This window comes from Physeter macrocephalus, chromosome 4 (genome assembly GCF_002837175.3).
Source record: "Physeter macrocephalus isolate SW-GA chromosome 4, ASM283717v5, whole genome shotgun sequence".
In the NCBI taxonomy this organism is placed as follows: Eukaryota; Metazoa; Chordata; class Mammalia; order Artiodactyla; family Physeteridae; genus Physeter; species Physeter macrocephalus.
The window spans coordinates 29,814,042-29,830,381 of NC_041217.1; the positions used below are offsets into that span (position 1 = coordinate 29,814,042).

Sequence of the window (16,340 nt, forward strand, 5' to 3'; positions counted from 1 at the left end):
CTACAAATAACTCAATTTCGTTTCTTTTTATGGCTGAGTAATGTTCCATTGTATATATGTGCCACATCTTCTTTATCCATTCATCTGTCGATGGACACTTAGGTTGCTTCCATGTCCTGGCTATTGTAAATAGCCAGCTCTAACACTTACTAGCTATGTGATCTTGGTTATATCACTTTGCTTCTGCTTCTCAGATTCTTCACTGGTACCTGAATCTGATAGGCTTATTTTAAGAATTAAATAATTCAGTACAAGTATAGTTGCTCAGAAAAAGCACTTATTTTGTAATTACTAGCAATGTACCAAATCCATCCACTAACTTAAAATTATCTAGACTACTAGGCATATTTTTGCTTGATTGTAAAAAAGAAAAGAAAGTCTCCAACAAGTATTCAATGAGCATCTGATATGTTTTTGTATCTAGGAAAAATGGCTATGAACACCTGCCCTCACAAGACTTAGCTTTTAGTGATATTACCTAAAGAGGCAAATTTCCCTCTATAACCTAATTATGTGACACAAAAAAGGTAGTGTTTCTTAAATCCATAAAATGTTTTAGAAAATGTAAATTATTATAATTAATCTCTCTCCTTAGCTCATCTCCCTTAAAAAGCAACACTATCTTCATTATATGGTTCAGTATTCATTAGTTTATTTTTCTCTTAAACAATTAAAAGTTGAAAAGATTGCCTGCCTTTGCTTTCTTTAATTCAAATGAGCATATAATTTGTACTTTTAAATACACAGGCCTACACAGAAACTCAGATATACTGTTTTCCCACTAGTCTACATATATAAGGTTTTTATTATATTACTATTAATGCTTCTGGCTCAGTATTGTTAAAACCAGAATGGCATACCAGATGATCACCAATTCTTTAAAAAACATTAAAAAAAATTCTAAAATAAAATTATTTTCTATGAATTCCATAATTCTTTACTGCCTACAACAGTTCAGCTGACCTCCAGGACTCATCCTTTCAAGAATTAACAAAAGGTATGCTATATTGATGAAAAAATCTTTTATTCATTGGACAACACTGCAAAACTCCTACACCCACAAATCTTGAAACATGTAGCCTGATTAGACTGACCTCTTCTGGTTGTGAACTGCCATTACTGTTAGAAGTCCCTGACTTAATTTTCCACTAAGAGCAGCAGCAACACATGGCATTTATAATGCTTTATAGATTTAAAATTTTTGAATCTTACAGCAGACCAATGAGGTAGAAAAAATAGTATAATGACTACATTTTAGATATAAACATAGTAGACTTTATGAGAATAATAATGACAAAGCAAGAACAAGAGCCAATCTTTTGCTTGCCAGTTTACTAACCAAGTTTTATTACCTATGTGATAATTAAGTGCAGTCCTAGTTTAGAAAACGTCAGGTTAAAATATTAAATTAAATTAATTAAATCAAAATATTAAAAGTGTTCAATTAAAAAGAGACTAAAAAAACAAAACAAAACATAACAAAAGAAAAACAAAACCAAATCTCACCACTGTTTTGAGAATCAGCTGCTCTCTGATTACTTTCACCTCCACCCATACTTTCTTCTGTTTCTGTACCTGGATCCGTCCCATCACCACCCTAAAAACAAAACACGAATGCTAAGTGCAAATAAATCAAGTAGTTATCTTAAAAAATAATTAACCAAACCAAACCACAGTAGAAACAAACAAAAACCCAAAGATAAGGAAAGCTGTAGTGTTCTGAGAGTACAAGCCTTTTTATATTCTTGAAAAACAATACTAAGCAAGTTCTTAAAGAAAACTGATGGTCAAAATTCTAGCCAATTACCTCAGCATCATCAGCTTCATACCCATCGTTGCCATCTGCACTACCAGTGCCTTCATTACTATCTTCACCCTCGTCTCCCATCCCTGTGTCATCTTCATCATCATCGTCTTCTTCTTCATCTTCTTCATAATCCTAGTAAAAAATCCCCAAGTATAAATAAAGATCTAGGACATGGTACACATGTTCTGCATATCTTGATACCATGGTTAGAAATTTAAGTGACTCATTATTGACCAGGATACAGGAGTTGTGCTGAGAGTTGCATGGGATTACTTCAGTGGCAGCAAGTATCAAAACTGTGAAGCTTACTGGAATTAGTACAGTAATAATCAACTCTGAATTCTAACTATTTGTATGAGATCAATTCAAAGATTAAAGCTCCCAGATGTCCACAGAATGTCAAGTGGTCCACTTCAATTCTAAATTTAAAATGTGGCATTGAATAAGAAAATGGTGAAATTATACTATGCTATAAGCTTTTAAAAAACATTGATTAATAAAAGAATCTAAAAATGAGAAGCTGTCAACATAGGATTAACTCCCAAAATAAAATGCAAAGTTTCACTTAGAATGTTTTAATTATCATGACACCTCAATTTCTTTTGAAAAGAACTATAAGGGCTCCACAAGAAAAAAAAAACCTTTTTATTTCCAGAAACCACAGTGCTTACAATTAAATCTATAGTCACTTATCAGTGAGATTTAAGATTAAGTTTAATTAAGCTAACAAATTAACAAATCCTAAAGGACTCAGTAATCATTAAAAAAAAATGAGATTTTCCATCACTTGTTCTATGCAAAATGTTAAGTTCATAACTAATCAGGATAAAAGAAAAGCATAATAATCTATTTAAAGTGACGGGGAATCAGAATTTACTGGTTGATGCATTAGTATTCCCAAGGATTTCAGCATTTCATCCAGCAGTTTAAAACAATAAATGATTTCAAATCCAAATTTACCTCATGCTCCCCATCATTTTCATCATCATCCTCCTCTTCATCATCACTGTCAATTACAATGACATCATCTCCTTTGCCTTGACCATCTTGTGATGATGTTGTTTGCTGATCTGATTGAAGAGGCCCAAGGTCTATTTGTAGAGACTGAGAGGTTTCTTCACTGTCTTCCATTGGTGTATAATCTCCCTGGGTGACTCCCTTTAAAAGCAAAAGATAAATGAATAAACAAACAAATAAATAAAGTCAAGTATACTTAAAACTATCAGTGACATACTGTAGATATAAGTAAAGACTAAAGAATACTTATGGACTACCAGAATTTTATTTTTAAAAATACGGTTTTGAAAGCAGAATTAATTTAAAATAAATGCTTTGAGTTTCTTTTCAGTCTTCCTATAGAAGAATTATTATAAATCCCACTGGGTAATACTCCAATAAAAAAGAGAGAAAATACTTTATGTAGACACACAGGTATATATGTGTCAAATCTACCAGTATGGTACTGTAGATGAGTGTTGTCCATCAGAAGTATAATGTGAGCCACAATACATTTCCCATATGGAATTTAAAATTTTTTAGCAGTCACATAAAAAAAAAAGCAGGTGAGATCAATTTTAACAATAATCTTAATATAGCCGAAAATTATTTCAACATGTAACCTATATAAAAATTATTAATCCTACATTTTAAAATTTTTAACAAGTCTTCAAAATCCAATGTATATTTCACACTTAAGAACATGTCAGTTTGGACTGGCCATATTTCAAGCGCTCAACAGCCAACGTGGTTAGTTAACAGTGCGACCAAAGGCAGAAAAAAGACTATCCATGGAACTGCAACATATAATTTTTAAAAAGACAAAAATTTTTCCCCAAATCAGAAATACTGTGTAAAAACACACTAAATAAAACAATTATAACTGTCTTTTAAAAAAATACTTCTCCCCCTCTCAAAACTCTATCTCAAGCCTTTAAACTGCATTAAAGATATGCCAGATGTAAAAATAATTCTTCCCTTAATCTATTTTCTCACAATTCCATTTTTTAGCTACTAAAATAAACTGCAATTTAACTTTATTTTTGACATGTACTATAAAAAGTTAAACGTTTTCTTTTTATTTTAGTTCAGCACTCAGCAAAATCTGTTTTTTTTTTTTTGGCCATGCCACGCAGCATGTGGGATCTTAGTTCCGTGACCAGGGATCAAACCTATGCCCCCAGCAGTGGGAGTGAGGAGCCCTAACCACTGGACTGCCAGGGAAGTCCAAAATCTGTTTTATACAAGCCAGAAACAGTGTCTTATGAACTAAATCATTCATAAAGATGTTTACTGTAATGGAAAAAATGAGTAAGTCATGGTATAATTAAAAATGTAACTAACTAACATGCTTATTTCAATAAAAGCAACACAGAACATCTGCTTCATTGTCATAAAATTAGAAAAATGAACTGTTACACTTTCACACACTAAGTAGACAGTGCTAGAAGACAAAATGGAAAGCCCAATGGCACTTTTGAGTCACAGACAATTTTGCCAATCTTGAGAAAAAGCTTTGCACAAAAGATTTCAGTATAATTTAACCAAGTCTGGCAATAACATAGAAATTCACATCTTATTTCAAAATTGTTATTATGCTCTTCAGGTATGACCCGCTCTGAAATATACACAAAATCGATGTCATTTAGAGTATTACATATTCATCTTGGAGGTTTAGTTTTCTGTTCTTAGCCAAGGAAAACTGAAAAAATTAACTTACAAAATTAATGCATTTAAGAAACTAACATTTACTTGCAATCTATGGTTACTTATGATTAGCCTGAAACAATTCCTTTATTTTATACAGATAAAATAATTTTAGAATAAAATGATCCTAAAAATTTATCCAGACAGAAAGTACTGTTTCAAGCTTAACAAGACAAATGGAAACCAGACAGCCTGAGTTCAAATCCTAGCTCCAATGTTATGAAAACCTGGGTGGCATGATTTAGCCGGGCATTAGTTTCTTCACCTGTAAAACAGGGTTGTTGCAAGATTTCTTATGAGAATTAAATCAGTTAATAAATGCAAATATTTCAGAACCACACTTGGCATATAATAATGAGTTGTGTTAACTAATATTATAATATTACCATAAATATGAATTACTACAAATTATGAACTCTCAATTTGTAGGGCAGAGGAATGGAAGAAAAGTAATAATTTGAGTGCCTAATATGTGGCAGGTACTATTTTAGGTACTCTACAAAACTAAAAATTATGTTATCTTATGAGAAAATTGAAGCTTAGAGAGAATTAATGTCTTGCTTACAGTCACACAGCTTCTAAGTGGTAGAGTTAGGAACAGAAGCCAGAGCTTTGTAATTTCAGAGTCTATGCATTCCCATTAGTTAGGCTGCCTCTGGAGAAGCCTCAATGAGAGTTCAAAAGATGAAGAGGTATACAAATGCATTTCCTTTCACAGATTATTTTAATTCAGTAAGGGAAGCAATAGAGGGGAGCAACAAAGGATACCAAATGGGGCACTTATGGATTAACTCAAGACTCAACCAGCTCATCCTTCCAAATAAAATAGTGGGTAATCTTTACTCATGACAACCTTAGCTTGGAAAATCTGTGCTAACTATAAACAAAAACATTTCTTTAATAAAGTTTAGAAAGCAGGATACTAATTAGAAGTAAAGCAGAAATTGCATTGGTAATTCCAACAATATTCCATTAAATATAAAAGCAGCACATTGAAAACAGAAGTCCAAATAATATTTCAATTTGTCAAAGCTCATTTCATTCACTAAAAGCAATAATTTGTTTACTTTAAAGTGTTTTACTTACTTCTCCAATGGAATCTTGAGAATCTTGGTTGTATACTTGAGTCTCTACCTCTCCATCAGTACTTTCTTCTGCCATAACTTCTTCCTGAATCATGACATACAAGTGTGGTAACCATGTCAGTTCACTAGTTGAAGCATCACCTGTTCAGTGAGTTCTCCCAATAAAACAAAATTCAAATCTGTAATTTTATGAAGCTGTACATCAGAAATGTTCACTTATATTTACTTATAAAATATAAACAATCACATTCCTCATTGGTATATACAAAATAAGATTTATGAACATTAATTAAATACATGCAAGTGAAATTACTTTAGTAGTCTCAATGCTTGATAATAAAACAATTCATTACAACTTATCTTCAACAAAAGAAAATAAAGGAATACCATTTTGATCAATCAGAGAAAATTCCCATGAGACTATAACTTTCTTATTCTTTAAATTAAAAAAAATTGAAATGGAATTCATCCTACGTTTTTGTAACTGTGTTTTAAAAATTGAAATGGGAACTAATTCAATTAAACATACTCAAAGAATATAAAACAGTGTTGGCAACAGCAACAATACCTGGGTTTTCAGTGGAAATGTTACAGTAAGTTCAACAAGAGAGTTTTCTGGATTTTGATCCCAAAAGGTCCATTCTCTTAATAATGCTGTAACTGAAAGAATATCTTGGGTCTATCGGTAGAAGTAAAAGTAAACAGAAAGATCTTTACATACCTCAGTTCCTACAGGTGTAACACTTTTCAACTTCTTTGGAAGAGGCATTTCCACTGTATCGTCAGAGATCTGGTCTGATGCTTCTATGGTGCTATCTTCTTCCTCTTCACGTGTACGCTTCGGCAAAGAAGAACTTGGGGTAGCCGAAACTTTGAAATTACATAATTTAAATCTTGAATTAGAGCATGATTATCACTCAGTTTAGACAAAGTTAATTTAAAAAATATCTTGGTCATTTAACTAAAAAAAAAAACATGGTAAAAATTTGGACAGAACAACATAATTTGTTCTTGCTAATCTATGTGTAAACAAAGAGCAATTAACGCTCTGAATCAATGGTCTTAACCTTTGGTTAATAAAGCCAATCAACTTCTACAACAATACATCTGACTCACTGTGACTGTACTGATATAGAATTGCTACTCACAAAGCTTATATAGGGCCATCTTATAATTTATAAAACCCAGGACTCCTTGGATAAAAAAATTCTCCTTATATGTTTAGACTTGAAAATTCTTACTTGATCTTCTAGATATCTTTTAGTTCTCAGGACTTGTATTAAGTTACAGCTGACCCTTGAACAACTCAGGGGTTAGGGGTGCTGGCCCTCCATATCAGCCACTCCTTTGTGTCTGCAGATTCAACCAACTGAGGATGTATAGTACTGTAGTGTTTACTATTGAAAAAAATCCACATTTAAGTGGACCATGAAGTTCAAACCTGTGTTGTTCAAGGGTCAACTGTACATAAAATAAGTTTCAGGTTGTACCACCTTTAAAATGAGTCAAAAAATAACTGCAAAGGAAGAAAGATCTTAATGACAAAAACGAGTGACCTAAAATAGAATTCAGCAGTAAACATAAAATAAGATGTTAGGAATATCGTCATCCATTTTAATACCTGGTAGAAAACAAGTAGGTACAAAGAACATTCAAAATATGTATTATACTCAAGAAACTATAAATGCACAGGTCTACTTTAACTTCATTTTAAAATTAATCTTACCAGTGCCAAACACTGCTGTGGAAGTAGAAGGCCGCTCAACTGGTGAACTCTGAACCACCTCCACTATGTTTGGGGATAGTTCTTGATTTGTAGGCTCGATCTGAGGATGACTCTGTTGAGTGGGTTGCACAAAAGCCGTAGCCTGTGTTTGTTGCTGAACAGTTAAAATGGGTTGAGGGATAGAAGGCTGGACATTAGGACTAGTAGAACGAACAGATCCACTTGTGCTTCCGAAAACTGGAACATGTTCCACAGGCCCTTCTGATTGCATGGCTGAAAAACATTTAAAACATTTAATATATTAAGTTTTCTATTATTACCAAAGCTGGAATTGTCCTTCCCTATTCTCTTATAGGTGACATTTTGCATAGTTATTTACATGCATACCTCTTCCACTCACTAGACAAAAAACACTGAGGGTAAAAGTAATGTATTATGCATTTTTGTATTGCCTATGTGACAGACATAGAGTGCAGTAAACTGTTGGCTGAATTAAATAAACTGTTTTTGCATCTATTATTCTATGTAAATGATGACCAAATAAAATGATATTAAGAAACTCAAAGTCAAATTATAAGTTTTTATTAAGTATCATTTTGTTTTCAACTAATATAAAATGACTGTTAAGTTTAATTGGTAATATATCTCATAATTATTTTACTGAATGTAGTTCAAATAAAATATTCTCTCCTTTCATAGCATATATACATTTTAAACACTTAATTACTGAATTCTAACATTTGTTAAGACAAGAATCTAAGAAAATTGTATTCAGTAACTTTTACTGACACCTGTCTTGGGGTTGGGTAAACGGATTAAACAATGAGAAACAAATTCCTACCCTTGAGGAGCTCAATCTAGCAGAATAAAAAAACATGTATTCAACTGAATAAAATGTGGTTGTAATTGTTGTAATGAGTAAGAAAGTGACATGGGAAGAAAGTGCAGAAAGCAATTACAAGGTCAGACAGTTTATCAGGAGGAAGTTGATGTATGGGTTGAACCAGTGATTTAATACGGTTTTCTAAAGTAGATTTCATATCATCTTTCTTAGCTAATAGAGGTAAAAAATTTGGTCCTGAAAAAGCATGCCATATACTTATAGGCGTGTATTTCTCTCCTTCTTTAGCTTCAAAACGCAAAAAGCAAAAAGGAAGGGAGGGAGGAAATATGCTACATTAACAAGTATCCCAGGAGGCATACACCTGCAAATATGAAATGCCCACTTTTACATGACGTCTGACTTTAGCTTTAGTGGAAGCCTCATTTATCCTTGAAGTTACTGTCATCTTCTTGTAATAAATCTAAGTAAACATTTCAATCAGACCTGTTATTATTTTACTTACCTTCTTGTGATTCCACTTGTGTAGTGGGCATCACTGTAGCTGTTGGGGTAGTAGTAGGATTTGTAACAGTTGCAGGTGTAACCATTGGGCGGATACTGGCCCTGGGTGTTGATTTATTCCCAGCCATAGCTGCAGCTGTCACTTTACTTGGAGTAGACACAACAGGAGTTGGCTTGATATTGGCTGTTGGTGGGTCTGATGTGCTGGCACTTACAAAGGGGAAAATGCAAGAATAATAAATCATAAAAGATTACTAAAAATATTCCTTATAAAATACATATACTCTATCAAAAGTGAAGCACATATGTTTCCTGAAGTGAGTGTCTAATAATTATGACCTTAATATGCATTCAGACCTTATTAACTCTGTTTTCCTAACACTGCTTTGGGTAGACTTTTGGCAGATTAGAAAAAAAATTAAAGACACAGTTGAGTATAGTTCTACATTTTTTGTTCACTAAATATTACAAAACTCTTATTGAAGAGGTTTTGAACTTAAGCATTAAAAACTGTGCAGGAAATGTTCCGCAGTGGTGCATGCTGACAATGTAGAAAGTATTCAACTGTTCTCAGCCTTTTATCCTTGTATCATGTCACAGGGAACATTAGTAGCCTACCTTAGAAGTCAATCACAAACTAAAAGATGAAAGACACTTTCTCTGTCACAAAGCTCTACCTATCTGATAGGACTGAAAGTATACTGAAAACAAGAGTTCTGGAAAAAAAAAATCTCAGCAGCTACATGATGCAGTTTTGTACAGGATAAATGGCTCTTTAGTTACATATTTTTACAATACAGATTTTTTCTCCCCAAAGATCACTAGATCCTTCCTGTATTTTAAAAGAAAAACAGGGAACAGACTGTAAACAGACTGTCAAAGAACAAAACTCACATTCCTCTTTCACCAGAAGTTGGAGCTGTTTTCAACGTGATCTGTCTCTGCTGTTCTGGGACCTATAAAAAGAAAACTATGGATTACTGTGCCTATCCCACAAGACTCCACTAAACAATGCCATCAAAGTATTTTACTTGTTAATTCTCTCTATATACCTGGTTTAGTCAAAATTCAGTCTGACAAAGGCTCCTAAATCACATCCTCAAGTAAAATGCACAGGGCAAAAATGATTTGTCACTTAAACTGAATTAGCTAATTACCTTATTAGTAGGTTCTTGAGGCTCATCTCTCTGCTCAAGGTGTCTCTCTTGATGCTCCCTGAGTTCTCTTTCCAAGCGACTAATTCGACCTTCATACTGGGACTTAAGAGCAGTCATACGAACATCCAGTTCATCTTTCTGCTGATCTAAGGCTCCATTCCTTTGTTTAAGCTCCTCATTTTCTTTAGTTAGCTGATCTTTTACACCTAAAGAAGTAACCACATGATTCTATTAATATCATAATCAAACAATGGAAATAAAACGCATTTAGGTGCGTAATAAGTACTCAAAAGTCGTATCAGATTCTATTCCTGAACTTTAACATCCACAATAATTCTGACACACATCTCAATAAATAAAGTTCTAAACCTATCTGTATTTGCTTTATTACTCCAATATAAAATATACTCCAAAATAAAACATTTTACTTTTCCTAAGATCTCAAAAAGACAGAGGATCTACCATAAACTAGTCAGCAGGAGCCCTTTTATATGGCCTTTAATATTTTAATATATTAGGAATTATAAAATTTTCATTTCATATAACCTACAGCATATACTCAAGAATAATTAAGTAACTTCTTTTATGAAATAAGTTGCCAGGGGCACTATCTTAGAGATCATTTAAAAAGCTGCATATAGGGAGGGCTTCCCTGGTAGCGCAGTGGTTGAGAGTCCGCCTGCCAATGCAGGGGACACGGGTTTGTGCCCCGGTCCGGTAAGATCCCACATGCCGCAGAGCGGCTGGGCCCGTGAGCCATGGCCACTGAGCTTGCGCGTCCAGAGCCTGTGCTCCGCAACGGGAGAGGCCACAACAGTGAGATGCCTGCGTACCGCAAAAAAAAAAAACCAGCTGCATATAATAAAACTCAACTGATATGGCATTTTATTTACCTACTAGCAAACTGGTAAGCAAGGTGCAGTAAGGCCCTGAGTGTTGTAGCACTGGGCTCCTCATAAATTTGACATGATATTCTGCCTGAAGGGCTAAAGGGGCCCTCAGTGAAGTGAGGCACAGAAAACTCACTTGGCTGGTAAGATCTGATGCTGTCTAGGAATTTACAGAAGGCTTCTGGACAGTATACTGTGGACCCAAAGGATCACCATCAAAAGGTAGTAATAGTTACACAGTAAAGGAGAAGGATGGCTGTACTCCCTATCTACTATCTACTACCAGTTAACAATTAAGAAAGATTTCATAAATAAATTAAGGACATCCTCATCACTTGAAAATTAAAATTGCTGTAATTTGCGTCTAATTAAATAAACCTAAATATCTAAAGCACATACACAGAAGTCACTTTATAGTATTTACTTTTCTTTCCTATTTAATTTTAAGCCTGTATCAAGTAACCAACTTTCACTATCAAGTTCAAATCTTAAAGTATACAGAAACTTACCAGCTAAATGTGCAATTTTTGATTTTGCTGCTACAATAGCCTTTCTTGTTTTTTCTTCCTTTTCAGTTATCTGCTGTCGGAGCTGCTCCTCCTGTGTGGTTCTATCTTGAAGGTCCTGACGAAGTCGTGAAAGTTCAGATTGAAGCTGCACAGTCTGTTCCTGGAGATTTCTTGCTTCCATCTCTTTTTCAGATAATGTCTTTTAAAGGAAGACAAAGTATGCACCATGTAATTCAACGAAATTGGTATAACTGTATGCCCTACAGACTTAAAATGTAAAACTTATTAATGTGCTTATTTAGATTAAATGGAAGTATAAATATAAAATGGTGGTCAAACCAAGTAAGTGAACACTTAAAGATGATTAGGCATTATTTACATACATAAGTCATTCAAAGTAAAAGGATAAAATATATACCTTTTCCATATAAGTATCAGTGTTTAACACATTTTTTTTTCAAAATTCCTTTTTATGACTGAGTAAAATTCCATTGTATTTCTTTAGCTTTTCAACAAGAAAACAATTCCTTCAACACCTTCCACTACTCTTCCACTCATACCTTCTGCAGATTCTCCACCTGACTCTCGAGTGATTTTGACTTTGTTTCAGCTTGGTTAAGGGTTTCTTTGAGCTCTTGCATTTCCTGGACTGAGACATGCTGTTCCTGATGGTCTCCAGAAGACTGAGCTGACGTCTCCATGACCTAAGATGACAAAGAGTAATAATATACTTGCACATTTATATTCAATAATTCTGCAAATTCATCTAAGAAAATAATCATAAGTATGTAAAGAAATTTGTTTTTAAGGGTATTCATAAATAAATCTTCTATGGAACAACTTTAATGTCTAAAAGTAAGCTATTAAACAGGTTAGGGCTTTCCATACAACTAGGTATTAACCAGCTAATCAAAATGTTGATGCATTATTTGACACAGAATTATTTGGAAAAACAAATCACTCATATGTAAACAAAAGCATACTAAAGTGCTAACAATGGTTAACTGAGAGGTAAGAATTTTGAAATTTTTTCTTTATATGTTTTTTCGTCTAACGTGCTAAATACACAATAAAGTCAATATACAAGTTCTTTACCACTGGGAATTAAAAACAAAATTCAGATCCAAAGTAAAACAAGATTTAAAAATTCTTTTTGGTAGGTGGTTAACACAGACTACTTATTTAAAACTGTAACACAACCTGATCAATTATAAAGAACTAGTATTTTTTGATATACACAATTTCAATCAGCAATGAGTTACAAGAACATAGTTTTGAAAAGGAGCAATATTTGAAATTGGGAAACTGAATTAAAATACCTAGCATTTACTACTATTTCTTTATGAATTTATAGTTCATTTTGGGACATACTAAAGAGCAAATCTTTTTTTTTTTTAAATTTAATTAATTTATTTATTTTTGGCTGTGTTGGATCTTCGTTGCTGTGCGTGGGCTTCCTTGCGGTGAGCGGGGGCTACTCTTTGTTGCAGTGCGCGGGCATCTCATAGCAGTGGCCTCTCTTGTTGCAGAGCAGGGGCCCTTGAGCACAGGCTCAGTAGTTATGGCGCACGGGCCCAGCTGCTCTGCAGCATGTGGGATCTTCCCAGACCAGGGCTCGAACCCGTGTCCCCTGCATTGGCAGGCGGACTCCCAACTACTGTGCCACCAGGGAAGCCCCAAGAGCAAATCTTAAACAAATAAAGATATCACATATAAGCTTACCCTTGTTTAGAATCTAAAAACCAATAATTAAAAATTATGAATAAAGTTTTTATAAGTCATCCAAATATTTATATATATATCCAAATACATATATCCACACATATATCCAAATATATACATAAAACTGTGTAAATTGTGTAGATCAAAACTGTGTATATCAAAAAATGATAATATATATGAAGAATATATAAAAAGAAAACTGCTCCAAAATACCTTATCTTGTTGTGCTTTAAGTTCTTCATATTGAGTCTTGTACCTACGTCCAATTTTCTTGACTTGAGTAATAGTTTTAACTTTTTCTTGAATATCAATTATTTTGGCATCCAAGTCCTTCTGGATGCTTTCCTTTTCAGTTTTTACTTTATTTAAATCTTCCTTTAGACTCTGGATTAAGTTCTGGTTGTTAGTCAAAGATGCATTTGATCTAAGCAAAAAAAATGGGGTAAAGGAGAAAGACTAAATATTTGGAACGTTCCAAATTTTAAAATCCTTTAAGTTTCATTTTTATTGTGTTGCTTTAGTCTGTTTTTTATTTAGAAAATTCTAAGAAAACCATACACACACTTCAAAATATAATTCCTTAACTTATGAACCTGTGGTCCTTTAGAAAGATCTGATTTACTTATTATATGTCATACATGCCCATTTCAGAGATGAGAAAAACTGAGCTACAAGTGGTCAAGTAACATGCACACTTTCATTCTGCGTTGGTACACAGAGTTTAATCCACATCTGCCTGATAGCAAAATCTACATTCTTTCCACTCTACTGTGTGCTGAGTAAGTTATATTAGGCTTTATAGGCCACATACAGTGTTTGTTACATGTTCCTCTTCCTCCTTTTTTACAACACTTAAAAAATGTAAAAATCATTCTTAGCTTCCAGCTGTACAACAAAAGACCTGTGGATTATAGTCTGCCAACTCCTGTACTTTTATCATGAACAGAACTTGAAATCAGATGACCTGAATTAAGAACATGGGTTTAACCACTACTAACCTTATAAGCTTGGGTACCTTTCTGAATCTTAGCTTCCTCATCTTTAAAATTAAGTAATATCTCTCCTACTTAAAATGCCAGACTACTGTTATGAAAAAAATAAGAGAATAAATATGACAAAAATTTGTAAGCTATCAAGTATCACATAAATAGGGGCCATGACAGGGACAAAGGACACTGAAGCTTAAAAGAGGTAAACCAGAAACATTAATTTTAATATTATATTTATCTTTAAAAGATAATACTTCACTATAAGTTCATTTAAAAACTGTCTTTATTAACAACTTTCAAAATAGATCCATGAATATATGTTAACCAAAAAAAAAGAAAAGAAAAATCTATTTGCAAAAGTCATTTTGACTATTTTAAAAAGTTTGCTTTAGATTCATACCAACTATGTAGTTTTTTAAAAAGTAATAAAATATTGAGAAATAATGCATATATGAAGGCATAAAACTAAATTACTGCTTGCTTTGCTCTATAAAGTAATAAAAGGAAAGCCACATGTAAGGGCTCCAGCACTTTCCATTCTTTATAAAATCAGGAAGCACTTAGACGGTCACATAAAGAATAGAAACAAACTTCTTTAAGATTTCAAGAATTGTATACAACTTAAGGTTTCTTCCATATACCTTGCAATTTCAGCTTTAAGTCTTCCAGTTTCTTCAGTCAATTGTTGAATACGCTTAGCCTGAACTTCCTTTTCAGAAAGGAGCTTCCGATATTCTTCTGTATCTGGATCTTTCTGTTGACTCACTAGATGCTAGAAGAGCAAAAATGCATATGGTTTTATAGGTTTTATGAAACTAATGTGCTATAATAAAATATCAGAGTATCTATTTGTATTTACATTTGCTACTTGCATACATAGTGATCAAGCACCAAACTACAAGAAAATAAGATCAAAGCTTTAGTTCCCTTGTTTAGCTAAGATGTTTAGCCAAAATGGAAGGGGAAAATAAAATAAATGTCATTCACTATTATTTTTCATAGCTGCAAAGGAACATTTCAGAATCGTTACAATGGAGCCAAAAAAGGGATCCAAAGAATCTACAAGCTTTTAATATTAATATTAAATACCTAATTTCATTAAAGTGACATATACAAGGGAAAAAAATGTCATAATGCATTATAATCTAAACAAAAATATGAAAATAATCCTAAATGTAACTGATTCCATTAACTAGGAAAGAAGGCATCATAATTTAACAGGAATTTATCTAGATTTGGGCAGATTATCCTCTTTCTTGATTTTTCAGATTGCTTGTTTGATTAAAAAAAAAAGAATAAGGGCTTCCCTGGTGGCACAGTGGTTGAGAGTCCGCCTGCCGATGCAGGGGATATGGGTTCATGCCCTGGTCCGGGAAGATCCCACATGTCGCGGAGCTGCTGGGCCCGTGAGCCATGGCAGCTGAGCCTGCGCGTCCGGAGCCTGTGCTCCACAATGGGAGAGGCCACAACAGTGAGAGGCCCGCGTACAGCAAAAAAAAAAAAAAAAAAAAGAATAAATGCGCTCTAAAATTCTATAGTCCTCTTCAGATATGAGTGGTTCCCTAGAGCATTTTCCAGGTGCTAGGTGCTGTGTGAACTGCTTCATTTACTGTTTAATTTTTGTAACATGAAGAGGGGTATTATGTCCTCATTTTCACAAATAAGGAAAATTGGCTCAGAAAGATTAATGTCCTCATTTTCACAAATCACGTAACTAGTATGTGGTAAGGCCAATTCCCAACCTTTTGTTTGAATATAGAGCTAGCATTTTTTTTAACATCTTTATTGAAGTATAATTGCTTTACAATGGTGTGTTAGTTTCTGCTGTATAACAAAGTGAATCAGCTATACATATACACACATCCCCATATCTCCTCCCTCTTGCATCTGCCTCTCACCCTCCCTATCCCACCCCTCTAGGTGATCACAAAGCATTGAGCTGATCTCCCTGTGCTATGCAGCTGCTTCCCACTAGCTATTGATTTTACATTTAGTAGTGTATATATGTCAATGCCACTCTCTCACTTCGTCCCAGCTTACCCTTCCCCCTCGTTTCCTCAAGTCCACTCTCTATGTCTGCGTCTTTATTTCTGTCCTGCCCCTAGGTTCTTCAGAACCATTTATATGTATTAGCATACGGTATTTGTTTTTCTCTTTCTGACTTATTTCACTCTGTATGACAGACTCTAGGTCTATCTGCCTCACTACAAATAACTCAATTTCGTTTCTTTATATGGCTGAGTAATACTCCATTATATATATATGTGCCACATCTTCTTTATCATTCATCTGTTGATGGACACTTAGGTTGCTTCCATGTCCTGGCTATTGTAAATAGAGCTGCAATGAACATTGTGGTACATGACTCCTTTTGAATTATGGTTTTCTCAGGGTATATGCCCAGTAG

General features: G+C 33.8%; 1 protein-coding gene across 2 annotated transcripts in view; it reads right to left on the reverse strand.

Moving 5' to 3' along the window:
• The window catches only part of TPR (translocated promoter region, nuclear basket protein), a 74,058-nt gene that overhangs the window by 11,910 nt on the left and 45,808 nt on the right, over positions 1-16,340 (reverse strand). For both annotated transcript variants that reach the window (XM_007117749.4, XM_028488447.2), the window contains exons 30-42: positions 14,575-14,705; positions 13,158-13,368; positions 11,783-11,926; positions 11,223-11,421; positions 9,824-10,029; positions 9,561-9,622; positions 8,668-8,876; positions 7,322-7,594; positions 6,317-6,465; positions 5,597-5,680; positions 2,768-2,965; positions 1,808-1,939; positions 1,507-1,597 (exon numbers count right to left, since the gene is read on the reverse strand). In XM_007117749.4, the coding sequence (XP_007117811.1) occupies positions 1,507-1,597; positions 1,808-1,939; positions 2,768-2,965; positions 5,597-5,680; positions 6,317-6,465; positions 7,322-7,594; positions 8,668-8,876; positions 9,561-9,622; positions 9,824-10,029; positions 11,223-11,421; positions 11,783-11,926; positions 13,158-13,368; positions 14,575-14,705 (2,089 nt within the window). The remainder of the gene's footprint in view (positions 1-1,506; positions 1,598-1,807; positions 1,940-2,767; positions 2,966-5,596; positions 5,681-6,316; positions 6,466-7,321; positions 7,595-8,667; positions 8,877-9,560; positions 9,623-9,823; positions 10,030-11,222; positions 11,422-11,782; positions 11,927-13,157; positions 13,369-14,574; positions 14,706-16,340) is intronic.